Source organism: Chiloscyllium plagiosum, unplaced genomic scaffold (assembly GCF_037043375.1).
Source record: "Chiloscyllium plagiosum isolate Xiang-an unplaced genomic scaffold, Cpla_swu_hap1 HiC_scaffold_35, whole genome shotgun sequence".
NCBI lineage: Eukaryota > Metazoa > Chordata > Chondrichthyes > Orectolobiformes > Hemiscylliidae > Chiloscyllium > Chiloscyllium plagiosum.
Window position 1 is genome coordinate 49,804,523 of NW_028270173.1, and position 19,017 is coordinate 49,823,539.

The 19,017-nt window shown below is 45.0% G+C and overlaps 1 protein-coding gene across 1 annotated transcript in view; it reads right to left on the bottom strand.

The window, feature by feature from the left end:
• The window catches only part of LOC148140829 (patr class I histocompatibility antigen, A-2 alpha chain-like), a 43,066-nt gene extending 37,191 nt beyond the window's left edge, over positions 1-5,875 (bottom strand). The window contains 1 exon segment of the mRNA XM_087979620.1: positions 5,703-5,875. Coding sequence (XP_087835746.1) covers positions 5,703-5,754 — 52 coding nt within the window. The 5' untranslated portion in view covers positions 5,755-5,875.
• Between the last annotated feature and the right edge of the window lie 13,142 nt (positions 5,876-19,017).

Genomic DNA, 19,017 nt, shown 5'->3' on the forward strand with positions numbered 1-19,017 from the left:
AAATGTCCAATTTCGCTTCATTTATCCCTGTCATTTAAACAGGAGCTGTGCCACATCATTTCATTCGGTATTCGAACTGGGGTTTGCTTCATTAATTGGGAGGCACTGGTGTTGGACTGGGGTGGACAAAGTTAAAAATCACACAACACCAGGTTCCAGTCCAATCGGTTTATTTGGAAGCACTAATTTTCGGAGAGCTGCTACTTCATCAGGTGATTGTGGAGAATAAGATTGTAGGACACAGAATTTACAGCAAAAGTTTACAGTGTGATATAACTGAAACCATATATTGAAAAAGACCTGGATTGTTTGTTATGTCTCACACACAGACGGACACACATACACACACATACACACACGCACACACAGACGGACACACACAGACATTCCTACATACACATACACACACACACACACACAGACGGACACACACAGACATTCCTACATACACATACACACACACACACAGACGGACACACACAGACATTCCTACATACACATACACACACAGACGGACACACACAGACACTCCTACACACACATAACATACACACACACACAGACGGACACACACGAACACTCCTACACACACCTAACACACACACACACACACACACAGACAGGCAGGCAGGCACACACACACACAGACGGGCACACACAGACACTCCTACACACACATAACATACACACACGCACACCCACATGTACACATACACATATAAGTTGTGGGTGAATTTGTACTTGCAGAATTACATTGTACTTTGCTCAAAAACTGCATGAATCCATGTAAGAGTCTGTAAATCCGTTTTTAGATTTGAATCATTCTGACCATTGTGGCACAGACATTCTCACACAGGGAGTTTACACCTTCAATACCTTATCTGGGCCGTTTGTTAAAATGCACTTGAGGATGTAATTTAAAAAAAAAATTAAAACACTATTATCCCCTCAAGACTGATGACTAAACTTTGTGATCTCAGACTGAGCCCCACTCTCTGAACCTGACCTGTTTCCTGACCCACAGGCTATAATCAGTGAAGATTGGGGACAATATTTCATCCTCACTAACACTTAATTCTGGAGCCCCCCAGGGGTGCGTACTCAGTCCCCTACACTACTCACTGTATACCCATGACTGCGTCACCAAATACCAGACTAATGTCATTTACAAGTTCGCTGATGACACCACCACAGTCGGTCGAATCTCAGATAGCGACGATAGAGACTACAGATGAAAGACCTGGAAAAATGGTGCACTGAGAATAACCAAGCTCTCTCAATGCCGGCAAAACCAAGGAACTCATTATTGACTTTCGGTGGGATGTTACTCATGCCCCCCTACACATTAACAGCACAGAGCTGGAACGAGTGGAGAGTGTCAAGCTCCTGGGAGTGGTCATCCACAACAAGCTTTCTTGAACTCTTCACATGGATGCACTGGTGACAAAGGCCCAACAACGTCTCTTCTTCCTCAGGCAGCTGAGGGAATTTGGCATGATGCTCTGCCAACTTTTATAGGTGCGCCATCGAGAGCATTATATCTGGATGTATCACTACCTGGTATGGCAACTGTACGATTCAAAATCGGAGACGGTTACAGTGAGTGGTGAACTCAGCCCGGACAATCACAAAGGTCAACCTCCCATCTTTAGAATCCATCTACCAGGCCCACTGTCAAGGAAAGGCCACCAGCATTCTCAAAGATCCATCCCACCCTGGCAATGTTTTTGTATACCCTCTGCCATCAGGGAGAAGGTACAGAAGCCTGAATACATTCACCAGCTGGTTTTGAAACCATTTCGACCCGACTGTTGCTAGAATACTGAATGGACTCACAAACGCGGAGCATTTGCCTGTACCTGTGTTTTTGTTTTGCTGCTGTTTTAATTATTATTTGCTTATCTATGCTACTTAACTCTGTGATCTGCCTGTATTGCTCACAAGACAAAGCTTTCCACTGTGCCTCGGTACACATGACAATAAATACAATACAATTTTGCTGTCAACCCTGAGCTGTTCAGTTCCCTGACAACCAATCACCTTGCTGTTGGCGGGCAGAGGAGCCCTGTCATTACAACCGGCTATGAGGCCACAAACCAATCAGCTTCACTTTAAACCACCCCTCAGCCCCAGTTTACTGGTGTACTGATCTATATGATATCACTCAGGTTTATCTCATCGAATATGAGTTCCCTGATTGTGGCTGTTAACCTCATCCAATCAGGAAGCCCCAGCTGACAGATATAAACAGGAGGGTCAGGGGTTCTGTCCACTCGAGGAGCTGGCTCCGTGCTAGCTGAGTCACTGTCATGTGCTATGTAACTGTAAATAAAGGGTGATTCCAGTTTGGGGGGTGAAAGTGGAGTCCCACACTAGTGTTCTGGAATTAAACATAGGAAATGAGAGAGGCATGGGAACAGATTTGGCTCGAGTAGATTGGGCAGGAAGGCTAAAAGATAAGAGAGTGGATGAGCAGTGGCAGTTGTTTAAGGGGCTAGTAAAATTCCTCACAACTAAAATATATCCCAGTGAGTAAGAAAGGTGGTAAGGCGTTGGGGGGTTGGTGGGGGGAGGGGGGGGGGCGTGTGGGGTGGAGGGCAGGGGGTAGAAGGTCAAAACCTTCCATAGCTAAAAAAGGAGGTCAAGGACAATATAAAGTCAAAAATGAAGGTCTACCATATTGCAAAAGCCAGTGGCAGGCTGGAAGCTTGGGAAACTATCAAACATAAGCAAAGGGATACCAAAAAATTAATAACAGGAGCTAAGGTAAATGAAGAAAGAAAATTGGCACAAAATATCAAAAAAGGAGAGCAAAGGCTTCTATAAGTATACAAAAGGGAAGAGAGCCGCTGATGTGAATGTTGGTCCCTTGGAAGGTGAAACTGGAGAGTTAATTGTGGGGACAACTGAAATGGCAGAGATGCCAAAGCAATGCTTTGCCCCAGTTTTCACAGTGAAGGACCATTCTTATTGGTTCGAGTCAGTGGCAATAGAAAGGGGAGAACGTAAAACAATCAGCATTGATCAGGAAAAGGTACTCAGCAAACTATTAGGATTGAGGGCAGACAAGTCCCCCGGTCCAGATGGCCAAGAGCCGAGGGAATTAAAGGAAGTGATGGTGGAGATATTGGATCCATTCATTACAATATTCCAAAATTCCCTCGACACAGGAAAAGCTCCCATGGATTGGAAAAATACTAATCTTATTCAAAAATTATAGACCAGTTAGTTTAATATCTGTTGATGGAATCAATTATTAAGGAAGCAATATCAGGACAGGTGGCAAGTCAGAATGCAGTCCATCAGAGTCAGTATGGGTTTATGAAGGGCAAATCATGTTTGACTAATTTGCTAGATGGCTTTGAAGATGTGAGAAGCAAAGTAGATAATGGGGATCCTTTAGGTGTAATGTATCTGGACTTTTGGCAGGTATTTGATGAGGTGCCGCACAAAAGGATAATATGGGATTATGGGTAATTTATTATCTTGGGCAGATGACTGGCTAATGGACAGAAGACAGAGAGTCGGGATAAATAGGGTTTTTTTCCGGATGGCAAAAGGTTACGAGTGGAGTGCCACAGGGTTTGGTCCTTGGGCCCCAGTTACTGACAATCTACGTTCACGACTTGGATATAGGGAAGGTTGCCAAAAATAGGCAGGACGGTAAATTGCAACGAGGAAACAGGAACCTTACAACAGATAGGGTAGGGGAGTCAGCCAAAATGTGGCAGATGGAGTTTAACCTGGATACGTGTGAGGTCATGCATTGGGGTCGAGCAATGGGAAGGTGACCTTTTATCTACATGGGCAGAGACTTGTGATGCTGAGGTACAGAGGGAGGTGGGTGTCCTCATTCATGAGGTACAGAAAACTCGCATGCAGGTCCAGCAGATAGTAAAGCAAGTGAATGGAATGTTGTCTTTCCCAGCTCAGGGAATAGAATATAAAGGGAAGGCCGTATTGTTGCAGCTATACAAGGCATTGGTGAGACCGCACCTGGAGTATTGTGCACAGCTTTGGTTCCCTTATTTGAGGAAAGATGTAATGGCATTGGAGGCAGTTCCCAAGAGGGTTCATGAGATTGATCCCAGAGATAAGGGGTTTGTCACATGAAGAGAGATTGACCAGTGTAGGCTGATACTGTCTGGAATTTCGAAGAATGAGGGGAGATCAAATTGAGGTTGTCAGGATGATAAAAGTCATGGATAAAATGGATGGGGAATGGATGCTTCCCCTTGTGGGGCATCCTCGGACGGGAGGTTGTAGGATGAGAGGGAGCAAATTTCAAACAGAGTTGGGGAGAAGCGACTTCTCCCAAAGGGTTGTGAATCGGTGGGATTCATTCCCCCAAAGTGTGGTGGATGCTGGGACAGTGAGTAAATTTAAGGAGGAGTGAGACAGATGTTTAATTGGTAATGGGGTGAAGGGATATGGGGAGAAGGCAGGAAAATGGGGGTGAGGAGCAGAACAGCCATGATGGAATGGCAGAGCAGACTTGATGGGCCGAATGGCCTAATTCTGCTCCTCGATCTTATGAACATGTGACTTGGTGACAGGATACCAGCCTTGGTGGAGATATTTCAGCTGAAACCAACAGCTACACAAACAGGGTTCACAAAAGGTATCGAATTCCTTACTTCCAAAACATGCAGCCATCCTTGTAAATCCCTGCTGGAAAACAGGGCTTTCCCATTTCAGTCCACAATATTAAAAATCACAATAAAAATACACTGTTTTTACACATTTCAAACTGAGGGCCATCCACACCACAGCTCACATTTTATTATTGACAGACAAAAAAACTGCAGGTGCTGGGAATCCAAACCAGAGAGGCAGGAGGCTGGAAGAACACAGCAAGCCAGGTAGCATCAGGAGGTGGAGAACTCATCATTTTGGGGACAACCCTTCTTCAGGACTTGGGGTGGGTATGGGGGGAGCTGCAGATAAAGGGGGTGGTCCCCCCTGTCCTCACCTACCATCCCACCAGTCTCCACATCCAGCACATCACCCTTAAACACTTCTGCCAACTCCAACTAGACCCCACCACCAAGAACATCTTCCCCTTCCCAAAGAACATCTTCCCCTCCCCAACCCTCTCTGTTTTCCACAAGGACCATTCCCTCTGACACTCCTTGCTTTGCACCACTCTCCCCACCAAACCCCCCCGAACCCTCAGATACCTCCCTGTGCAACCAGAAGAAATGCAAAACCTGCTCAACACACCCCTCACCTCAATCCAGGGCCACAAACTGTCCTTCCAGGTGAGACAGAGATTCACCTGTCTCTCTTCCAACCTAGTTTACTGCATCACCACAAATCCCAGGAACCCTATCCAGGACAAACATATAAATAGAAAGCAGGAGACAACAGCTTCGCTTCACTTGGAGGTCGCCACTGATGATGTTACCGAGCCAGGTAATGAAACGTCAGGATATCAAACCTACAGCTCAGTGAGCAAACCTACACCCTAAATCTCAACCTGAGCTGCAAACTTTCACAAACCTTGCACTGTTAAGAAGCTTTTAGATTACGAACCTGGACACAAATCCCATCAGAGTCTTCCAGACTGTGCTGCCTTCAATGTGTATAACAGGCGGCTGATCAAATATCCCCCATTTCAAACTCTCACCAAGAGATTCACATTCACCCCAGACACAGAGAGAGAGAGAGAGAGAGAATGGAAAGCTGAATTCTGTACTTACCGGGAGAGACCCAGGAAAAACACAGGGAGACGGAGAAAAGGATCAGCAACATTCTGGGAATCCACTCTCCCTATTCCAGTCAGGGATTGGGAATAAAAAGTGATTGGAAAATATCTGCTGTTCACAAACTGAAAAATTAACAAAATAAACATTCCTTCCTACCCATAATGCCATTTCCCGATCGACAAAGTAATTTGATCATTTGCTGAACTTGAAGTTGCCGAACCAGTCTCAGTCCCAGTCTCAGTAAAAAACCCAATAAAGAGGTGAACAGATTTCTGTCACCAGTTCCCAGGGAGATCAGACACAGACAGGTTGAGTTACTCGCTGTGAAACAGACACAGGGAAAACTGACCTTTCTCCCATTGGCAGGACACAGGGTGTGGGGTCTTTGTGGGATACCCTTCGGTGGGTCGGGTGGACTTGTTGGGCCAAATGGCCTGTCCCCATACTGTAGGGAGTCTATGAATCCATGATTCTAAAAACAGCCGTCTCATGTTCATATGAACTTGTACCAGAAGCTGAAAGAAAACAATTTCAAAATCTAACGGAAGAACTTGGTCAAAGTTTGAAAAAAATCAAACAAAGTAACATTGAGAAGTGGATAAGGCCATGAAAATAAATCAGACACATATCACAGTCTTGGAGAGACTACTTTGTTGGAGTTCAAGAATTCACTTTGTGAAGTATTGGCAACTCATGATGAAGAGCAGAGAGTTAAAACTGCGAAGAATTTCCTTGTGTTATAAAGTGGAGGTTGACTCCACCCCCCTCCCACCCCCCTCATCCCCAAAGAGGAACACCTCACCTCATAATCTGTAAAAGGGGGTGTGCAGAGTGGTGTACCTCAGCAACTTCAAGCGGTTCAATAAAATAAATCCCTGACACTCACTTTAAAATCAATTCGTTACCATCTATTTATCTCACTCGAACAGTGAACAAATTAACTAAACTATTAACAAGCAGAATTAATCCCGATTAACTTCTAACTATTCCCAATTACAGCAAGATTCTAATGGTATGCTGTTCCAATAAAGAACAGTCCCACTTATACATAAAAATATTTAGTCTCTCAAAATTACATCCATGTTACGTGCCTTCTGGAATGTTCTATGCCTTCTCCAACAATTCTTCTGTCAGGAATATTAACTAGCTGTACCACTGGTACCATTTTTATTTTAATGGCACTTTCTCTAAGACATAGATGAGGCTGTGAGAGCCAGTGATTCTCTCTTAAGAGCTGAGGGCCATTGGCTCTGCTGGAGGGCAGTTAGCTCTGGGGTCTTTATCCAACTGCCCCCTACCTTCATCTCCTTGATGACATATCAATATTTCACACAATAGGATTGGTCTTCTGTTGTTAAAATCATCAGCCTTAAATTTAATAGATTTTTGGTATCGAAGTCGCTGCTCAAATTAATTGGCTAAATTCAAAAGCCTGTTGTCTTGAAAAAATAACTGGTGTTTAGCCTGCTAACTGTATAGCCTTTCAATATAATGTTTCAATTTGGGTGCTCTCTGTGGATTTGTAAACCTTCAAGCTGCTGTTCACAGACATCCATTTTAAATCTCTAAACATAGAAAAAGCACTAGATTTTTAAAGGGACCAAGCAATGCTTTCCCCCATCCACCCCTAGCCTTTTACAAATACCAAATTCTAGCTTTCTACCTTCCAATCCACAAGTACTCTCTTCAACTTTGCAGCACTTGTGCGAGGAAAGTTTCCTCATGTTTACCAAGACGGGTAGGAAAAGAAATTAAGATTTTTAGAGATATGGGAGCAAGTCAATCTTTGCTAGGGAGAGATACAGAGATGTGTAATCAGAAAAAGTATTGCTAGAATACATGGAGTCCATGGTGAGAAACATAGTGTTCTTTCATGTAAGGTGAAGTTAGAGGGTCTGATGAAAAGTGGTGGATGGAGTAACAGAGAAATTCTCGGTTCCAGAACAGTTCATTCTGGAATTATTCCTGAATGTGTGATAACAAGGTCACAAAGCCACAGGTTGAACAGAAGGAGAGAACGAAGAGAAAAGATAAGCAAGTTAAAATTCAATTATCAGAAACTATATTTGTTCAATTTGTTGAGAAAAAGCAAGAACAAAGCATACGTTTTCTAGCTCAGAGATGTTAGCGAAATTACAACAGAAAGGTGGAAAGATAATACAGTTTTACCGAAAAGGTGAATCTGCGCCTGTCCCACAATGTCACTCTCTTAAAAATGAAATGTTGATGAGGAAATGGAGACCATCACATATTCAAGTGGGTGAAAAATGGGCAGAAGCTCATCAAGTTGTATTACTGGTGTGTGATATAAAGGAGGTGTTGTGGGTAGCACCATGAGAGTAACCAGTAGGAGGTCATTTGGAAGTAAGGAAAATAGAAGTTTATTTTTATTGGCCTGGACTGCAGAAAGATGTTCGGTGAAAGTGAGGACTGCAGATGCTGGAGATCAGAGGCAAGGTTACAGTGGTGCTGGAAAAGCACAGCAGGTCAGGCCGCATCCGTGGAGCAGGAAAATCCATGGTTCTGGCAAAAGCCCTTCAAAATGTTGTTGCATTTTGCCAGACATGTCAGGCATGTCAGATAATTGGAAAACTCATTTATTGATCAAACCAACACCCTTAATACCTATTCCAGCATTTGATGAATCATTTACAAAAGTTTTAATTATTTGCATCAGACCCAACCCTAAAACAAAAAGTGGGGATCAATATTTGTTGACGATAATGGATGTGTCTCTGAGATTTCCAGAGGCCATTCCAGAATGAGATAGCATGGCTGAAAGGAGTGGAGAAGAATTACTCAGTATTTTTCCCTCATTACAGACAACCTGTAGAAATGCAATTGGAACAAGGATCAAATTTTACATCAAAGTTATTCAAGGAAATTATGAAGAGCTCAGGCATCTAAATAATTTAAATCAATTGTGTACCATCCAGAAATGGGGGAGCATTCAAACTTTAAATTGAATTGAATTTATTGTTACATGTACCGAGGCACAGTGAAAAATTTTGTCTTGCGAGCAATACAGGCAGATCACAGACTTAAATAGCAGAAATAGTAAATAATAGGTAAACAGCGGCTAAAACAAAAACACAGGTACAGGCGAATGTTAAGAGTTTGTGAGTCCATTCAGTATTCTAACAGCAGTCGGGTAGAAACGGTTTTGAAACCAGCTGGTGAATGTGTTCAGACTTCTGTACCTTCTCCCTGATGGTAGAGGTGAAAGAAAAACATTGCCAGGGTGGGATGGAGCTTTGAGAATGCTGGCGGCCTTTCCTTGACAGCGGGCCTGGTAGATGGATTCTATAGATGGGAGGTTGGCCTTTGTGATTGTCTGGGCCAAGTTCACCACTCTCTGTAACCGTCTCCGATCTTGAATGGTACAGTTGCCATACCAGGTTGTGATACATCCAGACAGAATGCTCTCGATGGCACACCTATAAACGTTGGCAGAGCGTCATGCCAAATTCCCTCAGCTGCCTGAGGAAGAAGAGACATTGCTGGGCCTTTGCCACCAGTGTGTCCACATGAAGAGTCCAAGAAAGCTTGTTGTGGATGACCACTCCCAGGAGCTTGACACTCTCCACTCGTTCCACCTCTGTGCAGGGGGGCAGGAGTAACATCCCACCGAAAGTCAATAATGAGTTCCTTGGTTTTGCTGGCATTGAGAGTTAGGTTGTTCTCAGTGCACCGTTTTTCCAGGTCTTCCACCTCCCGTCTGTAGACTGTTCATTGCCATCTGAGATTCGATCGACTGTGGTGGTGTCATCAGCGAACTTGTAAATGGCATTAGTCTGGTATTTGGTGACACAGTCATGGGTATACAGTGAGTACAGTAGGGGACTGAGTACGCACCCCTGGGGGCCTCCAGTGTTGAGTGTTAGTGAGGATGAAATATTGTCCCCAGTCTTCACTGAGTGTGGCCTGTGGGACAGGGAACTAAGGATCCAGTTGCAGAGAGTGGGGATTAGTCCAATATCAGTAAGTTTAGTCATCAGTCTCAAGGGGATAATAGTGTTGAAGGCTGAACTGTAGTCAATGAGTAGGATTCTTATGTAGCTGTTCTTGGAGTCAAGATGTTCTAGGGACGAGTGAAGGGCAAGTGACATGGCATCTGACGTGGATCTGTTGGTCCAATGGGCAAATTGGAGTGGGTCAAGAGCAGTGGGGAGCCGAGAGAGGTTGTAGATGTCCGAGAAGACCTCTACCAGTTGATCTGCGCATGATCTGAGTGCACGGCCTGGTACTCTGGTCCCATTACTTTGCTTGGATTCACACGCAGGAAAACTGACCTGACCTCTGATGCAGCGACGGTTGGGAGAGGTTCATCAGGACTTGTTGGAATAGGTGTTACCTCTCCACCAGAGGTCTGCTCAAAGTAAGCATAGAAGGTGTTGAGACGATCTGGGAGGGATGTGTCATCGTCTGCTATCTTGCACTGTCTCTTTTTCAAGCCTGTGATGTCATTCAGCCTTTGCCATAGTTGCCGGGTGTCTGTCTGGGTCTCGAGTTTGGATCAGTTTTGATCCTTGGCTGTCTTCATGGCTCTGTGAAGGTCACACCTGGATTCCTTATATTTGAGTGGGTCTCCTGATGTGAGGCCTCACACCTGGTTTTTAGCAGGTTCTGTATGTCCTGATCCATCCAGGGTTTCCTGTTGGGGAACACCCGCATTTCAACACTATCTTGAGGGCAGACAGTCAAGAAAATCCAGGGGATTGTGTTATGAACCAGACCAAATCCCCTCAAAATATTCAGAAGATAGTCTGAACACTAACGTTTTCTTATTTTAAAGCTCAACATGAGATGCTGCATTCCAGATGCAATTTGATTGGTCCATCTACCGGATTTAAAGCAGAACACACTTTATTCACCCACTGTAGTCAAAATACAACAAAATAACAACTCTATTAAAAACATAACAGAATAATTGAAGCAATAACTATTAGTAATTAACTGTTCCAATAGAGTAATATCCCATAAATATATTCTTGGCAAATTGTAAATTCAGAAAACAGACTGTCTCACATCCAACTGCAATAACAGGAAGAGAACCCCCAGCTTTTGGCTGTAACTGAGAGAGGGACAAATAGATTCCACGTCTTCAAAACCCAACAGCAACTGTTGAAAGGTATAAAAAAATCCTGGTTCTGTGGGAGCCTGACCCCACAGGATCATTCAGGCTGCTTCTATTATTCCAACTTATAAAAACCCCAAGGCCTCACAAGCTGTTTACTCTCACGGCTCAGCTGGACTGCTCAGTACCTCTGCCTTAAAATCTCTCTTCAAATAAAAACCAGGGTAAAATCCATCACTTAATGCCACAGTGTCATCACAACTGGGAGAACAAAATTGTATTTGTACATTTTTTTCAATTTGGGATATACCTAATAAATCAGCTAAATTTGAATTAGTATTCGGACATGAGGTGGGGGGACCATTTAAATTAATTAAGGAAATATTGAAGAGTCAACATTGAAGAGACTAAGTATTAGGACAACATAATAAATATTAGGGAGAAATTAAATAGAGTGGGTGAGTTGGCTGGACAGTGTGTAAACCCAGCACACCACGTGGTGATTCAGGAAGCAAACAGGTGCTCAGACATGTGTAGTTTTGCTAATGGGGATAAGGGGATCGTGTTACTGTCAGTGGGAGGTGAACATTAAAAGGTAAGGGTTAGTTGGCTTTATAGAATCAAAAGGAAATTGAGTGAGGGGAATTATTTGATAAGAACGTCAGGTAGAAAGGAAACAGGGTGGGAATTTGCTCAGAAAGTGTTTGAGAAGGAAGAAAAGTGAGATGAGAATGGATACTTGTTACAACTCAGAGGGAAGACCCAAATCCAAATAAGTCTGAATTTGATTTTCCTCAAATTAAATTGGACAATGAAGAAACTTGCACTAAATTACTGAGTTCCCATCCAGAGGAAAATCAAACTGTACTGAAAGTCTGATTGCAATCACATAAAGATATAGCTGTATGTGGGAATAAGCCGGGAAGTAGTCAAGTAATTGCTCATGGTGGAAATGTGGGAAATGCTTTTCCAATGAAGAAACATTCTTGTAGACTTAATATTTTGAAATTGCTAAAAGTTCCAAAAGAGTTTGAAAACATGCTCAGCGATGACATAATTGAATGAGTTGCAGTGAATGGAGCTCACGCACAGTGATGGTCCCAAAACCAGATGGTACCCAACAATTTTGTGTGGACTATCAAAAATACAACGCAGTGATGGAACCTGCTTTGTACCCTATGCCAACATTGAAAGATTACATTGAGAAGGTGGGACAAGCAACTTACATTTCTCAGCTTGAACTACTCAGAGGATACTGGCAGGTGACTTTAACTGAAAGAGTGAAGGCAATTGTGGCTTATATGACAGCGAGCAGCCTTTACCAGTTCAAAGTGATGTCTTTTGACACGGAAAATGCCATATTTTGAAGACTAACGAAGAAGGCTATTTTGGGATTGTTCGATTGTGTGGTGTACTTGGTTGATCTTGTCATTTTCAGACACACGTGGAAGGATCATTTGGAGTATCTCTCAGAATTATTTAATCAACTTCCGAAGGCGTGCTTGGTGCTAAACCTGGTGAACAGTGAGTTCACAAAAATCCAAGTCATGTTCTTCCGGCATATCATTGGGCAGATGGCCCGATAAGCTGTGAAAGGAAAGGGTAATGGGGAGCTTTCCATACAGTCGACAAAAAGAGGGCTGAGGAGTTTAATTCAGAAAATGTGAGGTGCTGCATTTTGGGAAAGCAAAACTTAGCAGGACGTATACACTTAATGGTAAGGTCCCAGGGAGTGTTGCTGAACAAAGAGACCTTGGAGTGCAGGTTCATAGCTTCTTGAAAGTAGAGTTACAGGTAGATAGGATAGTAAAGAAGGCGTTTGGTATGCTTTTCTTTATTGGTCAGAATATTGAGTACAGGAGTTGGGAGATCATGTTGCAGCTGTACAGGACATTGGTTAGGGCACTTTTGCAATATTGCATGCAATTCTTTCAGAAAGATGTTGTGAAACTTGAAAGGCTTCAGAAAAGATGCATAAGGATGTACCAGGGTTGGAGGACTTGAGCTATAGGGAGAGGCTGAACAGGCTGGGGCTGTTTTCCCTGGAGCGTCGGAGGCTGAAGGGTGACCTTATAGAGGTTTACAAAATTATAAGGGGCATGGATAGGATAAATAGACATGGGCTGGAGGAGTCTGGAACTAGAGGGCATAGGTTTAGGGTGAGAGGGGAAAGATATAAAAGAGATCTCAAGTGCAACGTTTTCACATGGAGTATGTTACGTGTATGGAATGAGCTGCCAGAGGAAGTAGTGGAGACTGGCACAATTGCATTTAAAAGGCATCAGGAAGGTTAAATGAACAGGAAGGGTTTGGAGGGATATGGGCCAGGTGCTGGCAAGTGGGACTGGATGATGTCAAGATAACTGGTCAGCTTGGATGTGTTGGACCGAACTGTCTGTTTCTGTGCTGTATGTCTCTATGACTCTATAACCGTTTTTTATCAAATGATTGATATAGATTTTTCTTGGGAATGTGCTTCCACAAATTGAATTGTGGATCCCAGATCCACCAGGTCAGAATCCTGATTCTTCAGGTGAGACTTTCCCCAGGAGTGGCTCCATCCAGTGTCAGCAAGGTGATGGCTCTCACAGTCGAAGGGATCTTCAGGGCTGGTTTCCCTCACCCTTTCTCATCTTCAACAACTTGTTCCCAATTACAGACATCTGTGTTGCTTTGTGTCAGAGTCACTTTGAAACAGACATTATAATCTTACTGTTCACTCTGAACTTACCCAATAAGACCATCTTCAGGATTGGATCCTCAGACACTGGAACCACATGAGCTGAACATTGTCACCGTGATTCATGGTCAGAGCATCGATAGCTGGCAGCTCAGCGTTTAGATGGATTTTAGTGTCAGGATCTTGTTAACCGCCTGATCCCCATTGGCAGTGTGAGGTAGCTCAGGGGAAAGTGATTCCAGGTCAAAATGTGGTCTGAATACATGATCCACATTTCACAGACAGAGAGCAGGATCCTGTCAGTAGGTGGATTGCACAGAGTGAGAGAGAAAAGGCAGATAATGAAAGGGAGATGGACAGATATCGGTCAGTGTTAGATATGTCAGTGTGCACTCATACACAGCTCACTCAGGAGTGTAGAAAGATATACACGGATGGGGATAAGTACAAAGGCAGAGACATCTGTTTGCATCCAGACACAACATACTGATGGACATACACATACAGATATAGATACAGTGTTAGATCAAGATATCCAGTGATGGTTCATTATCTGGATGGCGTTGGTCCTTCATTGTGCAATGATGGAGATGTTAGGAAGGTAAAATTCCAGTCTACAACAGAGTGGTACCCAGATCTCATTAACCTCGAGCTCTTCAAGAACACTTCCACGGCTGTTTGAAGGGATTGACACCATGAACCATTGACTTTTCAGACACGTAGGGTAAGATGGATCCTCCCCACAGCTCCTCCAGTTCCATCTGAGAGATTAAATGTGAACATCCTCTTTCCTGGTTGGAATCTCCAGGACCTGGTTGGTCAAGTGGTTAGTTGAGGAAAACCACAGGCTCTTGTTTTAAACAGGACTGAGTTTACTTCATGGTAACAGCTCGGTCCAGGATACACTGGCGTTGGGGAGTGAGGGGGACATTGTTTTACAGACGATGAGGGAGATATCCATGCTGGGTCTCACCCCTTCAACATCCACAGCTGATCCCTTCATCCAAGTCCATGTGACATCATCATATTGGGCAGTGCTTAATGTACTCCTCAGCATTAACCCTTTCAGAGCCAAACCTCATTTACCAATAATATGTGAAACCCAGAATGGGGCATTTCATGTAAAGGGATTTCAAGTCCCATAGATGCTGAATGAAGCAAGGTCTTTGTCTGCAGCCCTCCCACCTCATTACAGGAAGAGATTGATGACCTTATAAAGCCCCTTGAGGGAGCTGTCTGATTAACGTGATGTGTATATTGTAAAATATAACCGACAATTATAAATGTAGTGAGGCAGCTCAGAGAGCCACAGACTGCACTGAAAGAATGTGACTGACTTTGCACTTTGTGTCATGTAAATTGGATCCAATACGGAATTTTTTTTTACAATTTTTACAAAGCAAATATGCAAATGAGAAAACAATCTTTTCCTATTTATATCATTAAACTGACTGTAAATGCTGATAATTGTAGTCAGTCATCAATAAATAATTGTTCGTTGTTGATTGAATTCATTGCTAATAATTTCACGAGATTTTCACTCAGCAGCTTGTGGGTCCTCGTATCAGCAGTTGTTGAGGGTCAGTTCAATGCGACCTGGGAGAGTTAAGGCCATTCATGGGTCACAGGTCAGTATCAGTCACTGCTAACCCTCGGCTGGCTGGGAATCCCATGGACCCTGGTGTTCTTCCTGGTACTGAGTCTAATTCAGGACACAGTCACAGGGGAGACACTCAGACCCTGGGGGAGGGAGGGGTGTGCAGAGAGAGAAAGGAAGAGTGTGGTGTGGAGTCTTCATGGAGTGGATTAATGACAGAGAGTGGTGTGGGACGTTTAGTCCCAGAGGATCCAGTATGGGAGTTGATGGTGAGAGTCTGGTACAGAGAATCCAGCATGGAGATTCAGCTGGTTCCCTGCAGTCATGGGAGAACCCATCTCCCCAGTGATCCTCATGGAGCATTCCATGTGCTGGAGGCAGACCCACAATGTCATTAGGGAGGGAGGGAATTCCAAGATTTGGAGCCAGTGACAGTGAAGGAATGGATGGTCAGGATGGTGAGTGGCTTTGAGGGAACTTGCAGATGATGGTGTTCCTCGGTGAAGCTACAGAACAGGCCGAGGTGTGCAGAAACAACAGGAGCAGCAGAGACAGAGCTCAGTGATTCCACAACCAACAGATCAGATCTGCTGTCCTACCACATCCAGTCATGATCATTCAACAACTCAATGTAGGAGGAGGAGGCTCCACTTGGGTTGCTGGATTCCTGCTCCAGGGACAATCCCGATGTACCGTCACCTCCCCCAGTTGGAAGGAGTGAGCCATATGTTTACTGTGAGAGGGGTACCCCAGGGTCCTAGTGCTGTCTTGATTCTCCAGAGCTGGTGGGGGAGGCCTCTTCTCAGCCCCAGCCTTACTGGCTCAGAGCCTGAACCTCAGCCTGGCTGTGCTGGAGCTTCCCCGTCACTGGGACCGGGTCATCACTTAGCACTTGTTCCATTTTTCTGTTTCTGCAGCTTCACATCAAACAATGGATCAAATTTCTCAACAAATAGGGTGCTGTTTCCAAAGATTGTTGTATTACTGGTTTTTCCAGTTTGTAAACAGAAGCTGTTTCCCCTCAGAGTGTTTAATTCCCAGTCCCTGATTGGAATAGGGACAGTGTATTCCCAGAATGTTGTGATCCTTTCCTTTACCTCCCTGTGTTTTTCCTGAGTCTCTCCCGATGAGTACAGAATTCAGCTTTCCATTCTGTCTCTGGGAACTGGGAAATTAAAGGCCATTCATGAATTATAGAATCCCGACAGTGTGGAAACAGGCTATTCAGCCCATTGAGTCAACACCGACCCTCTCAAGACTTTCCTACCCAGACCCACCACTCTATTCCATCCCGTAACCCTGCATGTTCCATAGATAATACACATGCACATCCCTGGACATTGTGGGCAATTGAGCATGGCCAATCCACCCAAGGTGCACCTGTTCGACTGTGGCAGGAAACTGGAGCACCCGGAGGAACCCCAGGCAGACTCAGGGAAACTACACACAGACAGTCACCCAAGGCTGGAATCAAACTCAGGTCCCTCGTGCTGTGAGGCAGAAGTGCTAACCACTGAGGCATGGTGTCCCCCTGGGTCATGGGTCACAGGTCAGTATCAGTCACTGCTAACCCTGGGCTGGCTGGGAATCCCATGGACCCTAGTGTTCTTCCAGGTACTGAGTCTAATTCAGGACACAGTCACAGGGGAGACACTCAGACCCTGGGGGAGGGGAGTGTGGAAGGGGGAACTGCAGAGAGAGAAACACCCAGGCTCCCCCCCACCGACAGTGAAGTAATGGCAATATATTTCCAAGTCAGGTTGGTGAGTGGTTTGGAGGGGAACATGAAGGTGGTGGTGTTCCCATATATCTGCAGGGTAGGGGGGGTGGGGATTGATGGTGAGAGTCAGGTACAGAGAACCCAGTGTGAGAGGGGAGGGGGATTGATGGTGAGAGTCAGGTACAGAGAACCCAGTGGGGGCCGGGTGGTTACAGCCCATTCACTGCACCCTGCTCCTACCAATAACCATCATATGGGAACACATTTCACCATTAAACCTCATGGCACACCCCCAAGCCCCTCCCCTCCTGTGGGATGTGAACAGGTCGAGCAGATGAAGACTGTGTGTCCATGAGGTACTGTGGGTCATCAACACCAGCAGAACTGCCATCCAATACAAACTGTAACCTCATGGCTCAACCCAACCCCCAGTCTCTCAGTACCACCAAGCCAGGGGACCAACCCCGGTTCAATGAGGAATGTGGGAGGGATCACAGGAGCAGGACCAAGCAGAGCTGAAAAATTATGTCTTTTTTATTCACTGGAGAGACGTGGAAATCACTGGCTGCTGGAATTTATTTCCCGTCCCTAACGGTCCTTGAGAAGGTGGGGGTGAGCTACCTTCCTGAACAGCAGCAGTTCATGTGGTGGTGGGAGGGAATTCCAGGATTTTGACCCAGTGACAGTGAACCAAGTGCAATATACTTCCAAGTCAGGATGGTGAGTGGCTTGGAGGGGAACTTGTAAGTGATGGTGTTGGTCAGTGAAGTGACAGATCAGGACTGATCGTGCAGTAAACAGCAGAGGGAGTAGAGTCAGAACTTAGTGTTTCCACAACCGATAGATAAGATCGAAGCTCTGCTGTCCTGTCACATCCAGGTGTGAACATTGAACAACTCCCTGGAGGAGAAAGAGGCTTCTCATTCTGGAATGATACTTTGGTCACGGGATTCCTCCTCCAGAGACAATAACCATGTATCACACCTCCCCCAGTTTTTGTATTGATTCTGTTTGTGTGGGATGTGGGTGTCTCTGACTGGCCAGCATTTATTACCTGTCCCTAGTTGCCCTTGAGAAGGTGGTGGTGATCTGCCTTCTTGAACTGCTGCAGTCTACCTCCTGTGGGTTGAGCCACAATGCCATGAGCGAGGGAAATCCAGGATTTTGGCCAGCAACAGTGAAGGGATGGTGATATATTTCCGAGTCAGGATGGTGAGTGGCTTGGAGGGGAACATGAAGGTGGTGGTGTTCCCATATATCTGCTGACCTTGACCTTCCAGATGGAGGTGGTTGTGGGTTTGGAAGGCACTGTTTAAGGATCTTTGATGAATTTCCTTAGATAGCAAACACTGCTGTAACTGAGTGTCAGTGGTGGAGGGACTGGATGTTGGTGGATACAGTGCCAATCAGTTGGGTTGCTAGGTCCTGGATGGTATCAAGCTTCTTCAGTGTTGAGATGGCTGTACTCATCCAGGCAAGCAGGGAGTATTCCATCACACTCCTGACCTGTGTCTTGTAGTTGGTGGACAGGCTTTGGGAAATCAGGAGATGGGTTACTTGCTGCAGTATCCCTAGCCTCTGACCTGCTCTTGTAGCCACTACATTTATGTGGTGAGGCCAGTTGAGTTTCTGATCAATGATAACTCACAGGCTGTTGACAGTGGGGGGATTCAGTGATGGTAACACCATTGAATGCCAAGGGGTGGTGGTGGGATTGTCTCTTGTTGGTGATGGTTATAACTTGGCATTTGTGTGGCGCAAATGTTACTTGCCACTTGTCAGCCCAAGCCTGGATATTGTCCAGACCTTGTTGCATTTGAACATGGACTGCTTCAGTGTCTGAGGAGTTGCAAATGGTGCTGAACATTGTGCAATCACTGGCAAGCATCCCTATTTCTGACCTTATGATGGAGGGAAGGTCATTGATGAAGCAGCTGAAGACGGTTGGGCCTAGGACATTACCCTGAGGGACTCCTGCAGAGCTTTCCTGGAGCTGAGATGACTGACCTCCAACAACCAAGACCACCTTCCTATGTGTCAGGTATGACTCTATCCACTGGAGAGTTTTCCCCCAATGCCCATTGGTTCCAGTTCTGCTCGAGTTCCATGATGCCACACTCAGTCGAATGTAGCCTTGATGTCAAGGGCTGTCACTCCCACCTCCCCTCTGGAATTCAGCTCTTTTGTCCATGTTCAAACCAAGGCTGTATTGAGGTCAGGAGCTGAGTGACCCTG